At 37.4% G+C, this 26,068-nt stretch overlaps 3 protein-coding genes across 3 annotated transcripts in view; 2 read left to right on the top strand and 1 right to left on the bottom strand.

The window, feature by feature from the left end:
- Positions 1–1,330, top strand: part of LOC140239567 (kinesin-like protein KIF13A) — a 100,478-nt gene extending 99,148 nt beyond the window's left edge. Inside the window, exons 32-33 of the mRNA XM_072319399.1 lie at positions 164–211; positions 1,218–1,330. Of these exons, the coding sequence (XP_072175500.1) occupies positions 164–187 (24 nt within the window). The 3' untranslated portion in view covers positions 188–211; positions 1,218–1,330. The remainder of the gene's footprint in view (positions 1–163; positions 212–1,217) is intronic.
- Positions 755–7,536, top strand: LOC140239587 (uncharacterized). The gene is made up of 2 exons (XM_072319418.1): positions 755–763; positions 1,218–7,536. Exons 1-2 carry the CDS (start codon positions 755–757, stop codon positions 1,842–1,844), a joined length of 636 nt encoding a protein of 211 aa, XP_072175519.1. The 3' UTR covers positions 1,845–7,536.
- Positions 7,537–8,087: 551 nt separating this feature from the next.
- The window catches only part of LOC140239586 (MFS-type transporter SLC18B1-like), a 33,843-nt gene continuing 15,862 nt past the window's right edge, over positions 8,088–26,068 (bottom strand). Inside the window, exons 4-13 of the mRNA XM_072319417.1 lie at positions 25,157–25,304; positions 23,847–23,915; positions 22,788–22,873; positions 21,030–21,062; positions 12,291–12,507; positions 11,558–11,649; positions 11,023–11,118; positions 10,049–10,123; positions 9,195–9,338; positions 8,088–8,404 (exon numbers count right to left, since the gene is read on the bottom strand). Coding sequence (XP_072175518.1) covers positions 8,305–8,404; positions 9,195–9,338; positions 10,049–10,123; positions 11,023–11,118; positions 11,558–11,649; positions 12,291–12,507; positions 21,030–21,062; positions 22,788–22,873; positions 23,847–23,915; positions 25,157–25,304 — 1,060 coding nt within the window. The 3' untranslated portion in view covers positions 8,088–8,304. The remainder of the gene's footprint in view (positions 8,405–9,194; positions 9,339–10,048; positions 10,124–11,022; positions 11,119–11,557; positions 11,650–12,290; positions 12,508–21,029; positions 21,063–22,787; positions 22,874–23,846; positions 23,916–25,156; positions 25,305–26,068) is intronic.

The raw sequence follows: 26,068 nt of genomic DNA, 5'->3' as shown, positions 1-26,068 counted from the left end.
TTACATGTTTGCCCTTGTATTTACTGGATTAGTTCATTACTCGTATGATGCAGTTGTATTGAAGCATTAATACTGCCTCTTGTGTTTGACAATGTGATAGCTGCACTAATCTTTCTAGAGTTGCTGTGACAGTGTTCATTGTTTTTATCTAACCTGTTTGCAGGCAAGACGAAGTTTGCCTCTCTAACACGCACTCAAAGTGTCTGTGTAGGTATGTATCCCAAGACTATCCTGAAAGGACAACTAGTCATGCAGTATAATTGCAAAACTCCTCACATTGTATAACAGAACTGGTACTGCGTGTGACTTAACTTGATATATGCCTGAAGGTTCATTTTATCAAAAGTAAAGTTTGCTCAAGATCCAGAAGTGGAGGTTCTTGTTGTGTTTTCAGGGTAATATATTTATAGTGACTAGAGTTATATTAGATATTGAAAATTCAGTTTATGTTATTCATGAAGGGGAGGATGATTTGGCTCTCATATTAGGTGGCATATTTTTTGGCTTTTATGAAAGAAATGTCATTTTCAGGTTCAAAAATTCTCATTGCAAGTGCATTAATTTGTTCTGTTGAATTCCTTATGTGTAGCAGGTTTATGCATTCCAATTGTTTTTGACAGTTTCATGTCAGAAAAAGATGAAAAAAAGCATGTTAAATGACTTTGATAGTTATGATTTGTAGTTTTCCAATTGTTTTTTTTTTTCTCATGATCTGTAGTTTGTTTCAGTAGTTTTGTTGAGAATGTGTAGAACCATGAAGAAAGTATTAAGAATGTGTAAGGTGCACAAACTGGTTGTGTAGTGATATCATATATACCTTATATCTCTGGTCTCCTTTTGTGTTTGTGGCTTGATGTGATGCACTCATCACTCTTTGATGTATGAGCAATCTTGTCTGTCAATTCGGTATAGTGGTATTTCTACATCAGTGCCTTGTGATATAGAGATTGGACAGTTTGTGAGCATCATGGCAAGAAATGATGTGTATAACTTTGAATGTTTGTGGTCTTGGTAGTCATGTCACAAACTAGCATTGTGTTGATGTTGTATTAGGCAATTTTCTCATTACAAAAAAATAACTGGCTCTTGTGTCAGTGTCTCATGCCAACAGGATAAGATAGAAGACATTACCTGGGTTGCATATAAAATTATATTGATTTTCAACATCTCATAAAAAGGGAGATTTTCTACTTGTTCTTTTCATCTGTCACCTACAGGCAAAAACTCTTTATTATGCTCAGAAACGAAATCGTGCAATAAAGATGAGTGAAGAGAAGATACAGAAGCGCCTATCTGCACCTGCCTGCATCCAAGATGTGAAGTCCACCCCTCCTAAGAATGAAGTCTTCCATGGAAGTCCCCCTGCAGTGAGTCAGTACATGTGTCATCATTCAACCCCAAAGAAACAACCATCAAATGATGGTGATGTCTGTGTGGAGGGGATACATCAAGATGGCAGGATGCCTTGTCTCCCCTCTGTCTCAGTGGATCATTCCGCTCCCATGACAACCTTGAGTAAAAGTTGGGATGGACCAATGGTGTCGGTACAAGGTGGTTTCAAACCATCACTGGGAGGGAATGTGAACCCTTCTTCTACACACATGGCACCCCCAGCAGGAATGGAGGGTCCTTGCCCACTAAAGCCATATGGCAGGAGCTGTGAGGAGCCATCAGATCAAAATGTTGCTGTAGGGGACCAAGGGGAAAGTACTGATGACATGTATTTAACATTTGGATCATGCAGCTTGGAGGAGCCAATTTATGCCAGTGAGGTGTGCATGCTGGGGCAAGACAAGCCCATGTTCATTCAGCCCAAGTGGGTGTGTCAAGAGCAAAAATTCTGACTCTGTAGACCAAATGACCAATACTAGCTCTTTAAAACCAGTTTGTTGAACTAAGGTCAGTAATCCCAAAGAAAGTACATGTATCTAAAGTACTCCACAAACATGCCATTGGATATCTTTCATCTGAGTAGTACTGCCATTAAATCAGCTGACACATGCCCTTCTGCATTGTCAAATTCAGTGATGTCTGCAGTGAGGTTGCGCACTTTGAGGTGGTATAATATGCTAGCTGTACAAGTGGAGAGTACTTGCATTTTCTATCACTCATAATATATCATGTGACAGTAATCTGATTGTTGTGGTTTTTGTTCAGCAGTGTAATCTGGCTTCTATGTCATGAATATTACTCTATAAATCGTCGCCTGAGAATGATAAGGGCGTTAAGTTGCCTCTAAACCCATAGTGTTCGGGACAACTTAACGCCGTTCTCATTCTCAACAGACGAAATGTGGTTCTTTCAATTTTCATGTTTTCTGTCATTTAATGATCTTTCATAGAAGACTGTGTATTGTGATGCTACTTGCGATGACATGATTGTATATTAAGGATTATATGACTTTGCCTCCCTTAAATCTTTACTTGTTTTAATTCAATCATGATACCGGTATCTCCATTCTTGCAATTTTATCACTTCCTGAAATTATCTTCATACCATCCATGACCGACATATCCCAAGTTTTGCGAGTTGAGGTGATTTTAGATAAACATATTTTTCTTGAAATCAACACTATTACAAGTAGTGCTATATGATAAGGAGATTTATAGTATTCCTTATCAATACACATTCTGAACCAAATCACTGCTTTGAATTGTACGCTGCCTCTGAAATTTGATGCAACCAGTATCAGTGAAGTAATGACAGTTATTTGTATTTACCTCAAAGAAAAAAAACTTGGGATACGGACTTGTGTATGATTGGTAAAGTTTCCTGTCTAGACATTATGTTTTCCATTCAGTTCCTTGAGAAAACTGTTTTGTGATGTGTAGTAAAGTAGATGTGACCATTGCCTTGGAAACTTCTAAATTTTATCAGCTAAATATGAATGCAGTGCTACCTCCACCACTATGAAATCTATAGAAATGGTTACTGCTCCCCCCCCCCCATTAATGTGAATACCACCCATTTCCAAAGTAAACTGAGTAGATGTGTAAATGAGTGAATTGTTACTACTAGAGCCATCATAGAAAATGAGGAATTAATCTCTTGAACTATGCCCTCCCTTGAAGAATATAAGATTGTGACGTTTCATCATCCATCCCGTGTCCATGGTTGTGACATTCAATGGACATGCATAATGATACTTCATGAGGTAATTTGGTATATCCACTCCAAGTTATAACTAATGTGCATTTGCAATTGCTAAGAGCTATAGGCATAACACCCTATAGCAGATAACATAGCTGTTTTACATTTAAGCAATGATTTTTTTTTTCTTTAATAGTTGCAAATACATTCTGTGTCTAAATGACTGCCTCCCTTATTGAATAAGTTACGTATCATGTAGGCTAATTGCCTGTAACTGATCATTATGAATTTTGTTCTGGCAAATGTTGATTGTGGTGCAGTGTGTATTGCTACAAACTGGGGCTCATTGGTATGTTGATTAGATCCTTAGAAGCAAATATTACATCTCATGAAATTAATTATGTGATGTAATTTCATCTTTGTGCATTATGGATGTTTCTAAAAATAGTTATCCCAGTTACCAACAGAAACTAATAACGAGCGTCTCTCTAATGGCATGAGGAATTGAGAACATTTTTTTTTTTCATCTCAAACCATCCAACAATACTAGTTCCACACATATCCTCCATCAATATCATTCAACCATAGCAAATTTCATAGCTCATTAATTTACCAATATCTGCTGATATTAATGATATGGCGAGTAGATTCATACTTTGACTCATGAATATATGATCATTTTGGATCAGTATCGCGCTAGATTAATAATGAGTGGGTGAGGTTTTTTTTTTTAATGATGTAATCTCTCCCTTCTGACATGCATGATGGTGTTTGGTGTTGTGTTCATGTGTTGAAGGTATAAGCTGTGTGATACTCCAGGGAATATTTATGAACCATATTTTGCCTGAGTGCATTCTATTCCCATATTGGTTCTGTATGGAGTATATCAGGTATTAAAGCATATGAAGTGCAAATGCTTTAAGTTTATAATTTTTTGTTTTTGTTTTAAGATTTTCTGGTCCTGCTCAGGTGTCATTCAATCCAATCATTTTTAATTACAGTAAATTTTGTTTGTTTGTTTTTGATTTGGAAATCAAATTTGATTGCCACCTCTTTTTCTTCATCAGTCAGCAGAGATTGAAATAAGAACCAGGCCCTTTGTCACCCCTCTTCCCCTTCCCTCTACAATTCACATTCTTATTGGCTTTATCTACTAGGATTGGTGCATAAAGTGTGAGGAAAAGGGATGGTGATGCCAGTTTTTTCCTTCTAGTTTTTTGTGTTTGGTACATCAAATCTTGAGTCAAAATTGCAAACACACTGTGGCTACTTCAATATGCAATTTTTCATGGAAGTTTTTTTTTTTTTTTTTTTTCAAGAGGGAGGGTGGATTAGAGGGATTAGAAAATGGTATAAGCATTTTTACCTTGATGAAATAAAGAGATTTTGCTTATCTCTCCAATATTTTACATTACAAAGTGGACATAAACATCCTATAATAAGTAACTCTATCACTATGCCATATAAAAGTGATTGATTTTATGGGCTAAGATGGAGCTTTATAAGATTTTAGAGAAATGAGTTTGCCCAGTTTGTAGATGAAATGTAACATGTACTTAACGAACAACTATTTATCTGAAATGATTAGCTGCTGCCTTGTATGTAAATTTGCATTTACATAATTAATTTGCATAATTTATGACATCAGAATGTGTGTATTTTGAAATTGTGCTCTGTTGTAGGGCAATAACAAAGGAGGTTTTTCGTCTTTACTTGGTACAGAACTCTGACATATTATGTGTAAATAATCATATCACTGTTGATGTGTGTTTGTTCTGTCAAAAATCCAAATTTCAAAACTTGCCAAAATGAGCAAGTTTCCAGGCAAATTATGGTGCAATTGGTGTTATGACATGGATTTAATGTATAGCTTGGGAATAACACATGATTAAACAGTTATGACAGACCCACTTACGTGGGCATACAATGAGAGTCACAGGTAGTGTACAATATGGGAAGGGATTCAATGGAATATGACTGACCCATTAACTGCGGTTGTTGTGTTTGTGTGTAAGAGTAATTCTTCAATGTAATCCATCATAAAAGTGCAATTATATATGTTTGGATGTTGTCTTTTTGTCTGTGGTAAGATGCAAAGTATTTTAGCAATGCACAGAAGTGAGAGTGTATGGTTCTATGTATATAATATTGCAATTTGTAGTAGTCACCACTCTGTCATGGGTTTTGTAAAGTTTCAAATCAATTGCCTAGCCCCTCCCCCCCCCCCCCATGCCACAGTGCATCATTGGGCATTTCATGGATCATGCCGCTGTAATGAAAGAAGAACCTAGCTTTAAAAAGAGAGCTGTGTTGAATTTTAGGAGTGATACAAGACAATACACCAGTTGAGAAAAATAAGTTAAATTCTGTCTCTTGCCCATTGTGTGTTGTGCATTTTCTTTAAGGTTTTACTTCTTCTTTTCTTTTTTCTTATTTGACAGCTGTGGTCTGATCTTATCTAAACTTGGCAGGAATCCTTCCATGGTTTAGGGGATACAAAGTTTTATTGTTTTCTTTTTCAGATGGTCACCATAGGGCCCTTGAGGGGTCAAAAAAATCTGCTCCAGAATCAGAATTAGTACAACTAAATGATGTTGCACTTACTTGTAGAGATAAGAAGTAAAATTTTTGATCATAGTGGCAGTGATGACATGAATAGGCTCCTAGGGGGTAACAAGGTGGAGTTCAGCCAGATGATCAAAATTGATGTTGTGATCTGCAGCTCAGTATGCATGATCAACATTTTCCCCAAAGGAGTCATTCCGAGTGGTAGGTTGATATAATCCTGAACAGTGGCCTATGGCCAGGGCTCCAGGGCTGTATCTGTCTGAATTCCATACATCATATTTTTGTTTTCCAGGTCCACAATTTCACAATTTCCAATTTGTAAAGTAGGAAGATACTGAGAGAAGTTATCACATGGGAGCTACATACTGGGCAAAAGAGAAATTTAAAACTTTGGCAAATTCATCTTCAAAGCAGAAAAAAAAAAATAGAACTGCATGATTAATGTTTGAATGGGATCATCATGTGGTGTTGTAATATGAATTATACATGGCATCAAAGTACCGAGGATAGATGAATTTTCCCTAGATCAAGTTTAACGCTTACGTAGCAAAGATTTACAGCACATGCCCAATTGAATACCAGTAAATCATCTCAAATGGCATCCTATAGACTCCTCCCATTGGCTGTTTTTGTCACATGAGCATGCGTCTAGCGTGCTCTGTCTACACAAAAGACCATGGTGTGTCCTGAACAATTTGAGATTATTTACTTACATTCAAATCGGCATAATTATGCTGTAAATACCTGCTCAACTCTTGACTAATAAACTCTTGATAAGAATGCAAGTCTCACACATACCATATCTGCATGCTTGTGTACAGGAGTTTGGGCAACTATAGCCCTTTTTGTTTCAGTGTATACCTATATTCATCAAGGGGAATTGGAATGAGCTGCGATGTATTTTATCAGGGTTCAGTAGTCTTCAACACTTTTTATTGTGGACAGATTAAGGAATTTAAGGAGACCATGAAGTGACTTCCTATTCATACATATTGAAACAGGAGAGGCCATTCAATAATTTGTGTTGAACTAAACTGAAAGATCAAAACTTGCAAGTTTTATCATTTCAAACCTGGGCCCTATTTTGTGAAGAGTTATAATTGATTATATAATTGATTTCTATCGTAAGTCTATGGCAGCCTGTGTGGTAAGGAAATTTATAATCGATTATATCTTTTGATAAAACAGGGCCATGATTGTACCTTTCAACTGGAGTCACATTCTTTGCACTGCATTGTAATCATGTCTTGATACTGACTGGGAGAAAAGAGAAATCATGACCAAAATTTAGTTTTGTCCCCTTTTTTTTTCTCATTGAATCGTATAAACAATCTCACATTGCGTAGTGACAAAGTAGGTTAGACCCAGGTTCTGCATAAAAAGATATAACGTTGTAGAATGTGGCAGATCTGAAAGTGTTTACTGTGGGTCATTGGCTTAATTGCATTTCTATCACTAGTTCATTACTCTCACTTGACCAAAATCTTATCCCCACTCTTCCGTGTACTTACATACATGTACAGTCATGTAGAGCAAAACTAGCAGGGACTAGAAATGAGTTATTGAAGGTGGTACTGTAGCGTAAGATTGAATGTAGAGTGATAGGGTGGGGACTGTACGAGATTTTCAACTACAGAGAAAAAATAAGTCATTGAAGAGAATATGCTTAATATTGCCAGTGTACTAAATTGCTCGTTTGTGTGTGTGTTAAATGTACATGTATTTTGATATACAGACATATTGTGTTATATGCTGGCATGTATGTTACTTGAATAATCAAAGTGCATTGTTGGAAGAACTGTAAATGAAATGCTATTGTACATATTGCTGAATAGAGCAGATTTTTATGACGTACTGGTACAAAGAATTAAAACAATGATCACACTAAAAGTCTGTGTAATTTGCTCATTTTATTTTAAATTTGAACGAATGAATAACATGTTGGACAAAAATGCAATGCAAATACATGGTGTTGTTTGTTTATTTTTTTTTTTTATTTATTTTTTTTTACAAAACAGTCCCCTTTTCAATTTGACCTGGGAGAATGCAGAGTCTACATTCAGGGAGAACACACAGTTTAATAAATCACCCCATACAACATAACAATGACAGTCTCAGTCTATTGAACTAGCCATACACAACTTTAGCAGTGAAACTCGGTAGGCACGCAACCAACAAAACTTTATACAGGTACAGAGATTTTGATTTCAATGTTTTACCAATGGTAAAAAGGCCATATACAGTGTAATACAAAGGCTGTCCTTTGATACAGAAATTTTCAACATTGAAAGAGAAATCTTGAAACAGCCAGTGACTGAAAAATGTTGTCTCAGTCACATCATCTCTGCAACATTAAGATATGTCTCCCAGACACAAGGAAATGTCAGTTGCAATTCAAAGTGCTACACTGTACCCCCGAATCGAGGCGGACTCTTGATAGAGAATGGGGACAAGTAGCCTATAAAGCAAGTCTGCCTTGTATCGAAGACTCCAATCTTCACCAAAAACTTTCACTTCCAAGGAATAGTGGTGTTTCCATGCACCCTGCCTTTTTCAGAGAAGCAGTCAAAAAGTTGGGATGAGGTAGGGTTCATACAGGGAATGTTCCAGGAGGGTTGGTAACACCAAGGAGGTATACCTCTTTGGTTACACCTGATACTTGAGGAAGGGATCAAAGCTGTCCTCGTAGTAAGTGTCGTTCACCGCGGTCATGACTTGGCGGGGAGAAGACGGACGCTGCGAACTCCTGGAAATTGACATAGGGAGCAAAACCTAACTTTGATAACACTGAAAACAGTTCCTTCTTTAATCGGTTCGTGGCTGCTGGAAATGTTCGTCTAGAGAAGAAAGAGTAGCTAATGAAACGACAATGTTTTTCGGGCTCCCCCTTTTTCTCTCTTGCATTTAAATACAGTACATCGGCTTGTAAGGGCCTTTCCGAATTTGGCGACAGCAAAATAAATGGAGGCGGGAAAGGCGATATGTGTGAGATTTAGTTCTCGGTGGACGGCTAATACCGGAGTTCTTTAAAAGTAAGCTTGACAAGCATGAACACAGTAATCCACCTTGTCCATTACATAACTAAGATCCTGTCTAGATGTCTATCCGATTTTCCACACTAAGCTAAGAGCGATGAGAGCTCTGTTGCATTAAATACCTTCTCTAAGAAGAAAAGTAGGACTTCCAAGGACATGATGATAATAGTCGGGTGTTTTAGTTGAATCCATGTCTTCAGAATCTGCGACCTTACTCTAAATTTTGTTTCACAATGCATTACTGCACACACTGAGAAAACAGGACTGGTGATGTTTTAGAAAGTACAAATAACTATGGTTGCATTCGAGCACTCTCCCAAAAACCATAAAAGGTGCACCGTATACCGTACCATGCCCGCACTGGAGCCCTCGAACGCTCCAAATCTGGCATGGTACAGTACGGTACAATATGGTTTGGTTCGGTTCACTTTTGAGCGCTCGAACGCAGCCTGCTTTGTATATTTACACATTTCATAGGCGCAGATGAAAGTTGCCACATACCTTCCAGGACAGCAGAATTCACCAAGTGTGAAGAGCGCCAGGATGATAGCAACGAGAACTTGAATTCCAGCCAAGATAGTCACTGACCAATCAAATCCGTATGTGTCCATCATGACTCCACCCATAGACGGGCCGACGAAATTCCTACGAAAACATGAGACGATTTTTATGGTATCAAATAGCTTCTGAAAATCCAGGCCAGAAAAATAAATCAAACGTAGCAGTGACGGTGTCCTTGAAATCGGACCAGAATAAGAAAATTGTGGAACTGCAAAATACCCGGGAAATGGTCTATGGCATGATTTGTTAGATGACCTTATCAATCCAGTAACCATGTTCTTTATTTATAGAACAAAATAAAAGTGTCGAAAGTGACCGGAATAGCGAAGAGTAAAAACCAGTGACAAAAGGATTAGCAGGACAGCAAACAAACAGATGTAAGTCAAAACGAAAACAAAAACAAAACAAAAAAACACAACAAACAAACAAACAAACAAACAACAACTTACATCCAAACAGACAATCGATGGTCATTAACAGTTATCATGTCATCCGTTTGATGGATTAATCTGCCGGGTGGGACTTGTATACGCACATGGTTTAAAAGTTGAAGGAATGTAGAAGACATGGTTTGTTGATCGGCGGATCGGCAAAAGAGGCAGAACAGAACTATGATCTGCGAAATACACTTTGATCTTTCCCTGGCCCTTCACATTCGTATTATATCATAAACTGTACGTTTTAATAGCATTCTGACTTTTCTCTCCTTGTGTCCGTAAACAGGAAATATGAGGCTCCATGTGACATATCTAGACTCCCGTAGCATGCATGCAGAAATATCTTGTTTGGCTTACCCCAACGAATACACGCTGTTATAAATCCCTGATACCACAGCTTGTGTGCTCATATCGTTCGGAAGATCATTCTCTCTGCCAGGTGTTGCGAAATGATCGATGCCGGCAGAAAAATATAAACAACAGAGAGGTTAATATTGCAGTTACTGTTGTACATGAATTTTCTTGGATCAATATTTATCTATATTAAAAAACAAACAAACAAACAAACAAACAAATATTAATTATTCATAATAAAAAAACATATAGAAAATCAATAAATCTGCTTCGCTCAAAATGTGTCCATACATATCATAATCATCTATTTGTTCACTTTTCTCTCTCTGTCATAACATGCAGGATACACATTGTACTAGTATAAAATGTTTATACACTGTGTCTGTCTTCTTGTTCCAAGTTGAACCATTTTTGTTATAAAGCAAAGTAGAAAGTATATAGGAATTTTAAAAGTCCTGCTCAAGAAGCACCTGATTGCAAGAACTGTTATATTAAATACGTTGTTTATCATTGAAAATATAAGGAAAGAGGATGATATCCATATCCATACCATGGGTTGAGGATCACGGCCTTTATGCGAATGCCTGCACATCGCTGCTCTTCCGCTCTTCACAAAATCTTTCTTTTGCGCAATTCACTTTTATTCGAGGTTTAAGAAACATATTCCGGTTCAACAGTGTTTGTTTTTGGTTTGTGTGTATGTGTGTGTTTATTTTAGTTCCGTTTTGGTCTGTTGTTTTCTTTTTCATGTCGAGAGTAGTTAATGCATTGTACTATTTCTACAATTATCACTGATCAGGAAAGGGAAATCCCCAAAGCAGTGTTGTAGAGGCCACTGACCTCCTCCCAGGGTAGTGACAATATAAACCTGCTGTATGATATCCCCAAGTTTTGTTGTTGTTGTTGTTGTTGTTGTTGGTGTTTCTTTTCAACGATGTGATTTCTCTGTCAGTGTTGTTGAAGGGATTTTAACTTACAAGGCAGCCAAGTAGAAGTCTGTGAAGGATGCAATGACCGAAGCTGACACAAAGACTCCAGCCAGAAATAGACTCACGCAGATAATCCAGAGCTCGCTAAATATATACAAATGCAAACGAACAGGAGACATAACAGTCATGAACTACTTCCACTATACGACTTCCTCAGTTTTTTTTTTCCGTTTCATAAAAGTTTATTTGCATTCTTGTGCTATTCTTGTGGTATTTTCCATTAATTTTCCTAATTTCACGTATGTAAACGCCCACGTCCATTCTGCGTTGTTGTTTCGGTTTGATTTGTTCACTATTCTTAGTCTATGATAACTAAATCGATTGAAGAATGTTAGTCTTTTTTTAACGTTACTTTTTGACATTTTTGTTTTTTGTATTCTCTATTCGTGTGATTTGCTGTAAGTTTCAAGTTTATCAAAGGGAAACAAATATATCCCCCACCGTCTTATCTCATTAGATGAAAAGTTTAGCCTATCGTCGGAACACCGCTTTGTACTGACAGGAAAGTGAACACTGGACTCACTTTGGTAGATTGAGGAGTGGAGAAGGGCCCATAAGGAGGAAGGCTACGGCACTCATGATGGAACCAAGGATCACCAAGAGACGAGAGATTTTCTGAGGGGTGGAGCAAGGTTGATAATTGACATGTCATTGTTACATACAGGATGGTCTATTACCATAATTATTATGTGATATGTGCCCATAGAGAGTGGTGAATGAATGAATAACTGACAAACTGGCTGACTGATAATGGATTAATTAATTGAAATCTTATTGTCTAATGCAGTCATGATCAGTGTACCTGTATACAAATATGCAATCACACGGAAAAATCAAGGATAATAGGAACCAGAAAACAGGATGAGTGCTAGCTGAGTCTGTCTCCTTGCAATTCAGGCAGTTTTCTTACTTTTCTTTTGTTATCAATAAGATATTATTAAGCTAAAAATATGATTATTTAATGCCAAAGATACACGACTTCACATTAACATCATCTCATCTTGCGACTAACGCAAAATTTCGAGAAACCATGAGACATTCGAGATTTCACTGCTGACGAAGCATTTTCTACTTCAATTGTACTTTGTTTGTTTGATTCTTACTCTATTTTTTCAAAGTCAACTTGAACATGAATCAGAATGATGTGGCAACTCATTTTCAATTTCCGTATGAAACATATGAATCTCTTGCGTATTGGTACATATCTAGGAATTTATTTTCAGGTCTACGATCTCAAGGCCTATTCATAAGCTCACAAATTGTTCGGCTAGGTAGCCCCAGACCGGAGAGCTGATGGCGTAACATCCACCAGCCAGGAGGAAGAGAAGACCAACGATGGTGGCGCTGCGAGTGAAGACCTCCACATGAAGCGAGAGGGTGGGGTCCAGGAACCCAAAGGCCCCACTCCCAACGAAGATGACCAGCCCCACGGGCCAGACGGACGGGATGCGAAGGAAGCTGGTGATAGAGGAGCTCTCCTTCTCTGGACAATCTGGAAATATAACCCCATGAAGCCAAGCCGCACAATTGTCATAACATTTATACATGGTCCATGAATAGAATCAATCCGAGACAATAAGAATATTGTGCGCTTTCATACTCATCAAGATGAAGTGAAATCGGTGCACTGTACTTCACCGATTCAGGTAAAACTTTGATGCTCTGAACATATCCAAAACTCTCTTTACGTATATACAGTCATCGTAACTTGACTGATAGCTCCGCTTTGCTCGATTTGTAAATCAACATTTTTCGCAATCGAAGAAATGAGATAGAAAAAGACTCATCATTCTGAAGGTTCATTAGTTGGAAAACGAAATAAGGTTCGTAATTCCGAAAGTTCTCGATCGTTAGTGGGCAGCTTCTTTCATTAACAAACCTTTTTTTTTTTCCATTTCGGATCAACGAACCTTCGAAATAACGAATCTTGTTTCATTTTCAGATTGATGAACCTTCGGAATAACGCCACAAATGTTCAGATTATATAACGAATTCTACTTTAATTTCGGATTAATGAAATCGAGGTATAGGAAATTTGTGTGTTTCGGAATAACGAACGCTCGGAGTAACGAACATCACCTAAATTTGGTAAATATTATTTGCTTCTCATTTTTGCTGTAAATGACGTTTTAGTCATGCCAAGGCCATCCATATTCCTTCTCGTCCGGTGCACCGTTCAATGATTTTCAAATAAACGTGTATTTTTCTGCTCCGTGTTTCCGACATAACATTGTTTGGCATCGTATGCCAGGAGTCAATACGTTGTGGAAGCACAACCAATACAACCAGTCAAATAAGGTATAGTAGAGCAGTTAAGCCCTCAAAATCATGAGAATGGTGCAAAATTTGACTAAAGCATGAAACTTTCACCAGTGTTAGTACGTACCATAAGATTCATCTTAAGATCGAGAGGTAAGTCCGATTTGACCTCTGATGACCTCCAGAGGTCAATGAACTGTAAATATCAGAATATTGATGTTTGGAGGCATTTGTGAATGATAGGCCTAAATCTTGGTTACGCTGCACTAAATATGCATTTGTACTACAAATCTTCCGTTTCCACAGGGCATTGACAGGTTTCTACCTTTGACCTCTGATGACCTTTAAAGGTCAATGACCTCAAAATACCATAATATTGATCTGTGATGTTATTAGTTAATGATAAACATGGTTAAGATGTGCAAAACAAGCATGTCTGTTTTACAGTGAATTGTCTTCATATTCCAAAGAGCAAAGACAGGGCTCTACCTTTGACCTCTGGTGATCTTTAGAGGATGTACAAAACAAACATATATGTTTTACAATAATAGCCCAGATGGCTACTAGCACATAAAATAAAGAATAGAATAGAATAGAATAGAATAGAATAGGATAGAGAGTAAAAGAAAACAGAACACTGCATTCGTTTTCCTAGTCATCCTGTGGCGTCAATATGCTCAGTATTTTCCCCTTCTTGGAGTTTATGAAACCCGTTTATCTTCCTTCCAGTTATTATTTTTTTTTTTTTGTCGAAACCCCCTCTCCCAAGAAAACTCTATGGTCATAGGAATTTATAAGTTAGACATTGGCTACTATGCCTACTTTCCCCGCTAGTGGTCAGTTCCAATGGCTCTCCATCCCCAAAGTCCCGCACCAAATTACGGGGAATGACATCCCTAAACATAAAATGATCTTCTGAGCTGGAAGGTCGCCCTCCTGCCAGAATTTATCCCTCTAAAGGGCTTTTTACACGTGCAAATTTTTGCTTGGTCCCGTACCGACGGTGGGGCTAAGGGGAGGGGGAGGGGGTCTTAGCCCCACCAATAAGGAATTCATTTCTAGTGAACACCACACCCCAATATAAGATTGAGCCAATGAAATGCTTTAGGGAAAGGACGTTTGTTAGCAAATTACTTACTAAAAAAAAAAGAAAACATGTTTGAGTCGAGAAATCAGTTAGAGTGGCAAGCTGTAAATTTGATGACAAATCCAATATCTATGTATCTGTACAATAATATGGTCGCCGGCTTGGAGAAAGTTGTAAGGAGCTTTTGGGAACTTACACAATAATGACGTTGTATTCATATATATATAAGAGATAAATCGTTCAAGAGGAATGACTTTAATTTACGTTTGAAGACAATTCAGGAGATCTGATCTGTTAAGGGGCAAATCATTCTACTGTTTGCAGTCTAGTAAACATACTTGCATCTTTAGCGAAAACTGTTCGAGTACGTGGACGGTGATAAGTAGGCCCCTTTAATCAAATTATGTATGAACCAAATGCTTTCTTTTGAACATGTATTGTGTTGAAAAGTTCTTGGCAAAATTGCAGGGAAAATGTGTACATGAAAATTCCGATGTTCAAAGCATGTGATGGGAAATGTAACAGTATGTGCGAATGCTTCTATGTTTCCTGCTATACTTAGTTGTAAATGGGGAAAAGAAAAGTCACGGATATCTAAGCTGGAGGTGGGTTGGAATGTCTTGTTTAGAGCATCTACCTAAGTACAGATTAATTGGCACGCTATCTTTTGAAGAGAAACAATACTTTGTTTCACATTGTTAGTGGGGAAAAGAAAAGAAAAGAGAAGAGAAGTCTCGCTTCATGAGAGATGTTCAGATCCCGCTCTACACCACAACGCCTACGGATGTCAAGGCTGGAGGAGGGTTGGAATGTCTTATATAGAGCACCAACAATAATTGCAGATTGAACAATAGTTTGTTTCACACACGATGATAGCAGAAAGACAATTGATAATCATCCGCTCGTGTGAAATCAAGCAGAAGTTTTTCAAAACATTTCAAGAGGCATCTTGGTGAGTTACAGTCTTTTAAAACATGTCAACATAATGTGAAAAACAAATTGAAGGCCACCTGTAATAGGCCACAAGACCTATACACTGAATAGATTAGGCTCTCTGAAATACATATATATATCTCGTACCGTATGCCGTACCGTATGAAATACATACATATATCTCGTACCGTATGCCAAGTTCCCCTCGAGTGTCGAGCTCGAGCTTGTGGGCCTATTATGATGTGGAGCTCATGGACCTTGTTCATCTAGGCCCGAATTCTCAAAGCTGGAATAACTATTCCGCGGAATACAATGTAGTTATTCCGGGGAATAAGTTATTCCACCTTTGAGAATAGATTCCGGGGAATAAATCGCGTCATTTTACGTCACGAGGGCCTGATTTGCATAAGAGGCGTAATAAATCGGCGGAATACGCGGTGTAATGAAGTTATTCCACCTTTGACAGGCCCGTAGCCAGGGGGGGTGCGTCGGGTGCGTACGCACCCCCCCCCCCAATTCTGAAAGGTCCACTTTTTCATAATAACTGTTTTTAGCAATTCTCAAGATAACAATCCAAATAAATATAAAGACACATTATATGCTACGTAAATGTGGAAGAGTACGTTTAACAATGTTAAAAATTATTGTACGAAACCCTTTTGTTGTATGAACCATCGGATCGTCCCCATGCACACAAACACAAATGTTATGTATCAATTTGTGCGAGCTATTATTATATTGGCACTGCATGCCATGGCCCTTGGCGCGTGTGACCGGTGTTTTTTTTTTTTTTTTTTTCCACTGGCCGCCCGAGTACGTGCGATTCGTGGATGACATTGAGGTTGACACTTGCATTTTTTCACAGGAACAGAGGTAAGTGGATGAAAATCTAATAGCCTCAAGTTTACATATATGATAAAAATTAAAGAAATTTCCTCGAAATTACTATAATCGAAAACCTGAGACATTTTATATCTACGTCTCACAAAGATATAGTACATGTATATATAAGTACATGTTGGCATGATAATGCCTGGGGGTAGATTATTATGTCAACTATTTTCCATTATGAATGCATGCTCCAATCAAATTGTGAAAAGGTGGTCATGAATTAGCATTTCTTACGAACGATCAGGAGAGACAAAACAAAATGAAAGACCTGTCTTACTCCAGTTCTCTTGTAACACTCATTGGGCCATTATGCATGCCTAACGAATTATAATAGCTGCTTTTTCTAGCCCTTTTGCTAGTACCAATATTCGAGAAAAGATCATCTATCAAGTAACTGTACGATCTCCGTGCATAATCTAATGCTTTTAAACACACTTGCCTACTCGCCTTCAGCTGGCATTTGCTTACGGTTCCAACAAATTATTAGTTATACATTTTCTCATCTTGTGACAGTTCGATTGGTTCTCATTTTGAAGTGAGCCAAAACCTAAGAACATTCTCACTTATAATTTCCAAAGAGTATTATGCAGGCACGCAAACTCAATTTAGTTGTATTTCATTTAAATGTAATGGGTAAGAGGGTATGAGAAAGAATGCTGAGCTATGAAGTAAAATGGTAAAGTAAAAAGTTTGTCAGATAGTATTACAAAAGCCTGAATATTGCAAGAGCTCCGGAGTAAAAACAGTCAGGGAAAAACCCTATGTATGATAACATTGTGAGAGCGTTAGACTGCATTGTGACGCGTCGTTATTTAATTTACATTCTTTATTCATATTTTTCATAAAAAAACACAGGTAATGAGCCGGATTGGGTTAAAATTCTCACTTACAGCTTTGTAGAAGTCTGAGTCAACAGTATCACACAGTACTTCAAGACGTATTAGTACAAACGATTTCTTGAGCCTGCACCGTTTCAGGCTCTGTTCTGGATACGGCGGTAGAAACTCATTCTTTTTTGTTGTTTATTTTATCATTATTTACTAATCTCTTTTCTAACTTACAGGTAGCGGATTTCTTTGCAGGCCAAATTCGGAAATGTACTGTTGATTATTACTTATACATTTTCTCATGTTGTGACAGTTCTATTGGTTCTCATTTTAAAGTGAGCCAAAACCTAAGAACATTCTCACTTATAATTTCCAAAGAGTATTATGCAGGCACGCAAACTCATTTTAGTTGTATTTCATTTAAATGTAATGGGTAAGAGGGTATGAGAGAGAATGGAAAGTGCTGAGCTATGAAGTAAAATGGTAAAGTAAAAAGTTTGTCAGATAGTATTACAAAAGCCTGAATATTGCAAGAGCTCAGGAGTAAAAACAGTCAGTGAAAAACCCTATGTATGATAGCATTGTGAGAACGTTAGACTGCATTGTGAAGCATCGTTATTTAATTTACATTCTTTATTGATATATTTTCATAAATATCTCAGGTAATGAGTCGGATTGGATTACAATTCTCACTTACAGCTTTGTAGAAGTCTGAGTCAACAGTATCACACAGTACTTCAAGACGTATTATTGTACAAACGATTTCTTGAGCCTGCACCGTTTCAGGCTCTGTTCTGGATACGGCGGTAGAAACTCATTCTTTTTTGTTGTTTATTTCATCATTATATTTACTAATCTCTTTTCTAACTTACAGGTAGCGGATTTCTTTGCAGGCCAAATTCGGAAATGTACTGTTGATTATTACTTATACATTTTCTCATGTTGTGACAGTTCTATTGGTTCTCATTTTAAAGTGAGCCAAAACCTAAGAACATTCTCACTTATAATTTCCAAAGAGTATTATGCAGGCACGCAAACTCATTTTAGTTGTATTTCATTTAAATGTAATGGGTAAGAGGGTATGAGAGAGAATGGAAAGTGCTGAGCTATGAAGTAAAATGGTAAAGTAAAAAGTTTGTCAGATAGTATTACAAAAGAAACTCATTCTTTTTTGTTTGTTTATTTTATCATTATTTACTTATCTCTCTTCTAACTTAAAGGTAGTGGATCTCTTTGCAGCCCAAATTCGAAAATGCCTAGAGACAGCTAGTAACCAAATATGCTACTATAATTTAATAAATAAGAAATAACCATTCCAGTATGTATCTTAGTGTGCACAGTAAGACAGATCAAATCAAATAGGAAAACATCTGAGCACTAAGCCTGAGGTCTGAATTTGCACTCAACTTCTTCCAATGGCTAACGGATGTGTAATTTTTTAATTTCACTGACCTCCAAATTTCACAAAGAAAACCTTCTTAGCATGATGGTTAATATGACATTTGACTGATATTGGAGATGTTTGCGAATCGGATCTACTACCTTTGATATTATTAAATCTAAAATGATTATTTGAAAGTTCGGAAATGCTGGAAATATCCTACCACAAGGAGGCAAAATATAAATGGTTCACATTTACAATTCATTTTGTTTTAACAATTTTCTTATTTATTTTCGTTTTTGACAAACTCGCATACCAGGCTTCAGGCCTGCTAACGCGGGTATACAATAAAAAAAAAAATAAAAGTTAAAACAACACCAGGAAAATCACTATTCTCAATTTTGCGGCGCGCTACGCGCGCAGAGTCTCGAACACAATTAAACTTTGCAACTTCCTAGCAAAATGAGTTTTTACTATTTCCTAGATGAAATACCGTAACGCGATTGCATGCAACAGACAAAAATAAAAATTTCCTTGAGACTTTAAAACGTCATTAAAACAGTCAAAATTCACAATTTGCGGCGCGCTTCGCGCGCAAATTCTTAAACAACTTTTGTAGTTCGGTCGTCCAAAAAATATATGAAGGGTTTGTTTGCAAAAACCGATAAGTCCATTTTTGAAGATTTTGAAGTATGATCTCTGTCATAAAGTACAAAATGATACCTTTTAAATGATATATTGGTCACTACATATAAAGGTATATTTTTGAAGTTATGGTCAAAGGAAGCAAACATTTTCTTATTATTCTCCTTATTTTTCTTGACCTTTAATCGCAAATATCTCCATTTGGCAAATATGGACTTATCGGTTTTTGCAAACAAACTCTTCATATATATATATATATATATATATATATATATATATATATATAATTGTGTGTGTGTGTGTGTGTGTGTGTGTGTCATCATTGGTATTGGTACCGAAGGTCCGTTTTTTTAGTGACCGCACCCCCCCTTGAAAAATCCTGGCTACGGGCCTGTTTGAGAATTCGGGCCCTAGTGTTTAGGTCACAGGATGTATGACTCGTGAGCTGCGTAACTCATGGACTGTACGACTCTTGAGTTGTTTGACTTGTGACGTACACCTGATGAGGTGGGCCTGTTGTTTTCTGGTTAGCATCTTTCACCCTTTCATCCAGTTCAAGAGACTTTGCCATATGCCTGTTCACATACTATTAAGCATCAACCCAAAATATGGTACTCCTCTCCCCACTTTCCATGTTTAAGCGTACAAATTTTGTCGAGTGCAAATTTGATAATGTTGCACATAATTTCATGCAAGCTAGGCTGCACAACTAACCAAAACATAAATATTATACAGTATGTCCCCCCCCCCAAAAAAAAAAAAAATAAATCAGATTTTCGCATTGATAACACACAATTTGATAAAATTGTCTGAATGCTACTCCAGGGTCTTAAAATATAAAATTCAGCTCTATTTTGCAGTAACCCATTCGATTTGGTTAAGCGGTCACAGAGAAATGTGGATTGTTTTAAAGCATGTCATGAGTTTGATTTTTCCAAGTTTAGCACTTCGATGATCTTGTGTGTGAATACAATAGACAGAACTTGGAGGGAAGAGATTCCTGACATCCTCTTCAAAATTTCTCATTTCTCTTTGACCACTGAAGCAAATCGAATGGGGTTTCCTGTAAGATGTGGGCAATGAGGTACAGTTTCATACCCTGAATTTGTATTTAGATTGATTCGATATTTTTAAAGATATCATTGCGGAGGGTGCCGTTGTATTTTTTTTTTTTGGGGGGGGGGGACATACGGTATTTTAGGTCACTGCCATCACTGAAGACACGTAAGTTTCATTTCTGAAGTAATTGACCGCTCACATTCCTGAAACCTTTTACTATGAACCGATGCTCAGTGGAATATGCATACATGCTTTGATTATAACGTCAAGGCGTGATTTGTAAATGATTACACTTTTAGGATTAAACCAATGAAGCCAAACATAAATAATTGTAATCCTACACAAATTTTGATATTCTAAAAGTCTGACCTCACATTGTCCTTAGATGTCAAAGTTGGATATACACAGGGTAATGACCAATGTTCTGTGGAATGAGAAGACACTTCTATTGTAGCATAAATGCTAAAAGCATAATGCGTGATTGCACACCAGGTATACAGTTAACCATTGAATATACGTCAAATATCAATACTCTGATATTTTGAGGTCATTGACCTGTCACAGTCCTCGGAGGTCAAAGGCAGAGACATGTAAATAATTTCCCTTGATCTGAGGTATAGGAAAGCGATTCAGTTGTAACACAAATGAATTTTTAAGACATCGTTATCATGTTTATCATCAACCAATTGCACAAAATATAAAAATTCTGATAATTTGAGGTCATTGACCTCTGGAGGTCATCAGAGGTCAAAGGTAGAAACCTGTCAAGGATCGGTGGAACATTGAGGCCATTCCACTGTAAAAAAAAAAAACAAAACAAAAAACAAACAAACATGGTTTTAGTACATCATTGCCGTGTTTATCATTAATCAATGACAAAATATCAATATTCTGATATTTTGAGGTCATTGACCTCTGGAGGTCATCAGAGGTCAAAGGTAGAAACCTGTCAGGGTTCTATGGAACATGAAGACAATTCCACTGTAACAAAAAAAAAAATAGTTTTTAGTACATCATTACCATTTTAACATTCATCAATGACGCAAAATATCTATTTTTATCAAATTTTGAGGTCATTGACCTTTGGAGGTCATTAGAGGTCGATTCAGACTTACTCCCGATCTTAAAATGAATTTTATAACATGCACTAAAACTGGTGAAAGTTTCTTACACTGGTGAAAGTTTCATGCTTTAGTCGAAATTTGCACAATTTTTCGGCTTATCTGCTCTACTAGTATCAGAAAAATAACTAGAAAAGCACTCTGAGAGCGCAGACCTCCGCCAAGCATGCAGCTCATTTCCTTCACTGATCTTGTTCTTCCATAGAGATATCAGTGATTTCCACCCATACGTACTTATATAGCATTGTGTGCTGAAATATTTCCCAATATAGAAGCCTTTGTTACGTCATAAACCCACAGTTGCACGGCGCGCCTTGCCCTAGCAGAAATAAGTTATCATATACCTCATATATAGATTCCTCTCATCTGATTGGTTAAAAGTGGAGTCATGAAAATAGCTGTGCCCCATTTTTGATCAAAGGCCCTCGGTGATGTGAAAACCATAACCATGCCCTCAGCTTCGCTTCGGGCATAGTTATGGTTTTCACATCACCTTGGACCCATAATTTTAACTGTGCCCCTCATAGCAGTCATTATTTTGTATATTATATACCTCATATACAGAATCCTCTCATCTGATTGGTTAAAAGGGGAGTCATCAAAATAGCTGTGCCCCATTGTTGATCAAAATGACGTCATGATTTACTGTGCCCTGTAACATGTTAAATAGGTTTGGAGACAGTCGCAACCCCGTACACATATAGATCGCTCATAATATTATGTACGCACCAATGATACGACCGCCGCGAATTCGATCAGCGTGCTGTAAAAGAGACTAGCGGTCACTGTGCCCTGTAAAATAGGTTTGGAGACAGTCGCAACCCCGTACACTGTACACATAGACGATCACTCAATACGCAACAATGATACGACCGCGCCGCCGCGCTGTCGATCAGCATTGATTACGAGTGCTGTAAAAGAGACTAGAATCTATATTTTCGGTATCTAAATTTCGGAATCTATATTTTCGGTATCTAAATTTCGGAATCTATATTTTCGGTATATAAAACAAATAATGACTGCTTGATATACGGGGCACAGTTAAAATTATGTAGGCCCTCGGTGATGTGAAAACTATAACCATGCCCTCAGCTTCGCTTCGGGCATAGTTACGGTTTTCATATCACCTTGGGCCCATAATTTTAACTGTGCCCCTCATAGCAGTCATTAATTTGTATACTAGAGCACGCACTTTAGTGCGCGCATGCAAACCTCAAATACGCGCAGCCTGAACTCCCAAGTTCAATGACCCTACCTACAAAATATCAAAAATCCTTCATAAATTCCCCAAAAATTATCGGATCACTACCAAAAGTTAATTGTTTGTTACTTGTGTCATTCTAAATCTTTCCTGCAAGTTTCATCCAAATCCGTTAACTACTTTTTGAGTTATTTTGCACACGGACAAACGAACTAACGAACTAACTAACGAACAAACCAACGGTAACGAAAACATAACCTCCTCCCTTGGCGGAGGTAATGATATCATGAAGCCAATGAATCAAAAGATGCATCACAAAAAAGACTCATAATTTCCCTCACGTGTTGACGGAAGCAAAATCAGGTTGACGAAGACACAGACCAAGTTGGCACAGCCAAGAGCGATGAATGGTACCTTGTAGTCCCGCCCGCCTACCTGTGGATAAACATATATAGTTATGACCATAAACTTAACCTAAATTACAAGACCATGGAGTATATAGTTGAAAAATTGAAAAGGAATCATTGCAATAACAGAGATGCAACAAAGCTTTTATTTCATCACTGTTTCATTTTCAATGATTTCCATTTACTCATTGCTGCACACATTGATGATAGTATAACCACAATATCTTTATTTTCCCTCAGGTGTCACAAACAGTGCAATAGTAAATATTATATAACGCCTAAATCGATCCCTGTAATTTGATTGGTTGTTTGACATTGATCATTCGGCCCATTTCACTATGACGTCATCACCCGTGCAATTGTGGCTCCATTTACAGTGCAATTTTGGATCCATACGATTTGCTCCATTGCACACACTCCGAGAGCCCGGCACACTACTGTAAAACGCTTGCGTTTGTATATAGTGTGTATGCGACAGAGCGCTAGCGTAAAGCGCTCAGTCAGCACAAAACATCAAAATATGACAAGGATCTATTTTAGGCGTTATATAAAACAAATAATAAATGTTATTCATTCTTGCAATGGACAGAATATTTCATTCGGTGAAAGATGAAACCTTTGCTCCATTCAACTCGGCTGCGCCTCGTTGGATAGATCATTTCATCTTTCACCTCATGAAATATTATGTCCATTGCACTCATATACCAATAAAACTTAGCTCTTAGTGATGAAACTATGACTATGCTGACATCAATTGTGCAGGTATGATGATCGATGAAAAACTATTCAAAAGACTAACACCAATAACAGTAATGGGTAAAGGTATGATAGCTATAATAAGGAATATGATACAGAAAATAACAACAATGATAGAAAAAAACGTATCAAGCGAATCATTAGTCCGGAAATGCAATAAAAACAGACTGCCACCTGATGTATAACTACGAGCAAGAACAGGAAATAATGGTTAGACATTGCACCGTATCACAATACTGTACTACCTCGTACAGAAGACCTCCAATCACCGGACCAAGCATGTATCCAAAGCCAGAAAACGTCTCCAATAAACCCTGATGGCATAGAATGAAAACAGAACCATTGAAGACAACACGATAGGTATAAAAAGACTAAAGATCTGCCATTTACAGGTTACTTAACACATGCATAATTTAAAATGCAGTTATGGCTGATTTATTCTAATCAGATTTAAGTATTTGAATACAAATATCAGCAATGATACCGAAGTGAGACAGGCTTTGATTCAATTACAGTACGCCAATGAAATGGTAAATATTACTGGTTTAAGCAATTTACTACCTTTTTTTATAAGGTAACAGTGATAGTTACCATCTATTTGCAGGATGTTATATTATGATCTCTTTCTCTCCATGATAAGTAAACGTCATAACCAGTTGTGCAGAAAGGGGCCTACAGCAGTCTCAATTAGATGCACGCTTATACCTTTGTTAAGACTACAGAAAATGAAATGAAAAAAAAAAAAGCTTCTTACATATGCACAGTTAAAAACGGAAGGCTATTGAAATGATATGAATAGCGCGACATACGATGGCAAAACCTCGCACAGCTGAAATTTCTCTGTTGGCCTCGCCTACCGGAAGAAGGTAGGTTTGCTACTGCCAGTATAATCAATAATCAAATGTATTCCTACTACTCACTTCTCCAGCTTATTGTGCCATAGTGACCCAGCTCCATTATCGACCATTATTGATAGCTTCCAGCATCAAATATAAGCGAGCTCTTCATGAATATTTCAGAAACCCAGACTTAACTAAAAATGGTCGAGTGTAATTTAGGGTCAATGTGAAATAATGATAGAGGTATATAGCCTAAAAGAGAAGTTCTTTTGTCCCGATACAATCCACACATATCGTACTTGCAGAGTTATTAGATAAGTTTCATCTAAAACCAATATGGCATTGCCACTGCGTGTGCTATGAACACCGGAATAGGCCGGAAAATATTGTACCAAAATAGCACACGCTTGTTGTCTTTATTGCTCCAGTTGTAATGACGGTTTAATGTATTATGTTGTGATGTTGCATGTTATAATATGCTTCAGTTACAGTTCCAGTTTGTGCAATGTCGTGTGTATTTGAATGTAAGTGATGTATATTTTGTTGCAATAGCCAACGTACCAAGAATTTCCATTTAAGTTTAATCAATCTATCAGTATCAGTTAATCGAATAAAATATTATCTATTTACAGATAGAGGTATGATCTAATGTGTTGTTCTATTACACTTTACATCTGGCACTTGTAAAATTGTACTAATTCATGAACGCAACTTACTACAGTGGTTGCCACGTGGTCGGGGAAAGTGTTGGCGACTATAGTCATTGAGGCTGTCACACAGGCCGAAGTACCAACAGCAGCCAAGCTACGAATGACGTAACAAAAGATGATGAACTCCCCTGGAGAAGTCAACTGGTCACATACTCTGAGGAGAGGGAATCCGAGTCACATGATAATCCATATTTTTGGAGTGATGTTCGTTATTCTGAAGGTTCATTATTCCGAAAATGAAATAAGGCTCATTATTACGAAGATTCGTCAATCCGAAGATGAAAATAGGTTCGTTATTCTGAAAGTTTCGTTATCCCAAAATGGGGGAAAATAGTGCGTTCCCCGGAATAAGGAATAATCTGTTTTCGAATTAGACGAACTTTCGGAATAACGAACTTTATTTCATTTTTGGAACTATGAACCTTCGTAATAACGAACCTTCGGAATAACTTTCGGAATAATGGACCTTTGGAATAACGAATCTCTTGCTATAGCATTCTGAACCATTTTAAAGTTTCTTTCAGATCGGAAGTGCTCCATGAAATATCAACTCTTGGCAAATATAAGAGTTACGATATTCAACTTATAAACATGCATATTATTATCTTTGATAGCTAACATTGTATTTTTTTTTTTCAATAGGATGATGTACGCTGTGTCCCTTTTGAAGTACAGTGGCTATAAGAGATTTATGCATGTATCGCCTCCATGGTTACATTTGAAGCTGTAATTAGCGTGAGTTGTTATTTGGCAGAACTTCCATGGGTGTCAGAAGCTGAACCTTGTTTTACCGTCCGTCTGATGCTGTTTGATGATATTACCCTATTTGCAGGTTGCTGAATCCGAATCTGGATGATGAAGCTGAGGGATTTAAGATATTCAAGATGGTCGCCAAAATAGCCGCCGAAGTCTAAAATT

This window comes from Diadema setosum, chromosome 16 (assembly GCF_964275005.1).
Source record: "Diadema setosum chromosome 16, eeDiaSeto1, whole genome shotgun sequence".
Taxonomy (NCBI): Eukaryota; Metazoa; Echinodermata; class Echinoidea; order Diadematoida; family Diadematidae; genus Diadema; species Diadema setosum.
Note: the sequence above shows the minus strand (reverse complement) of the source record. Positions and strands in the feature narration are given on the sequence as shown.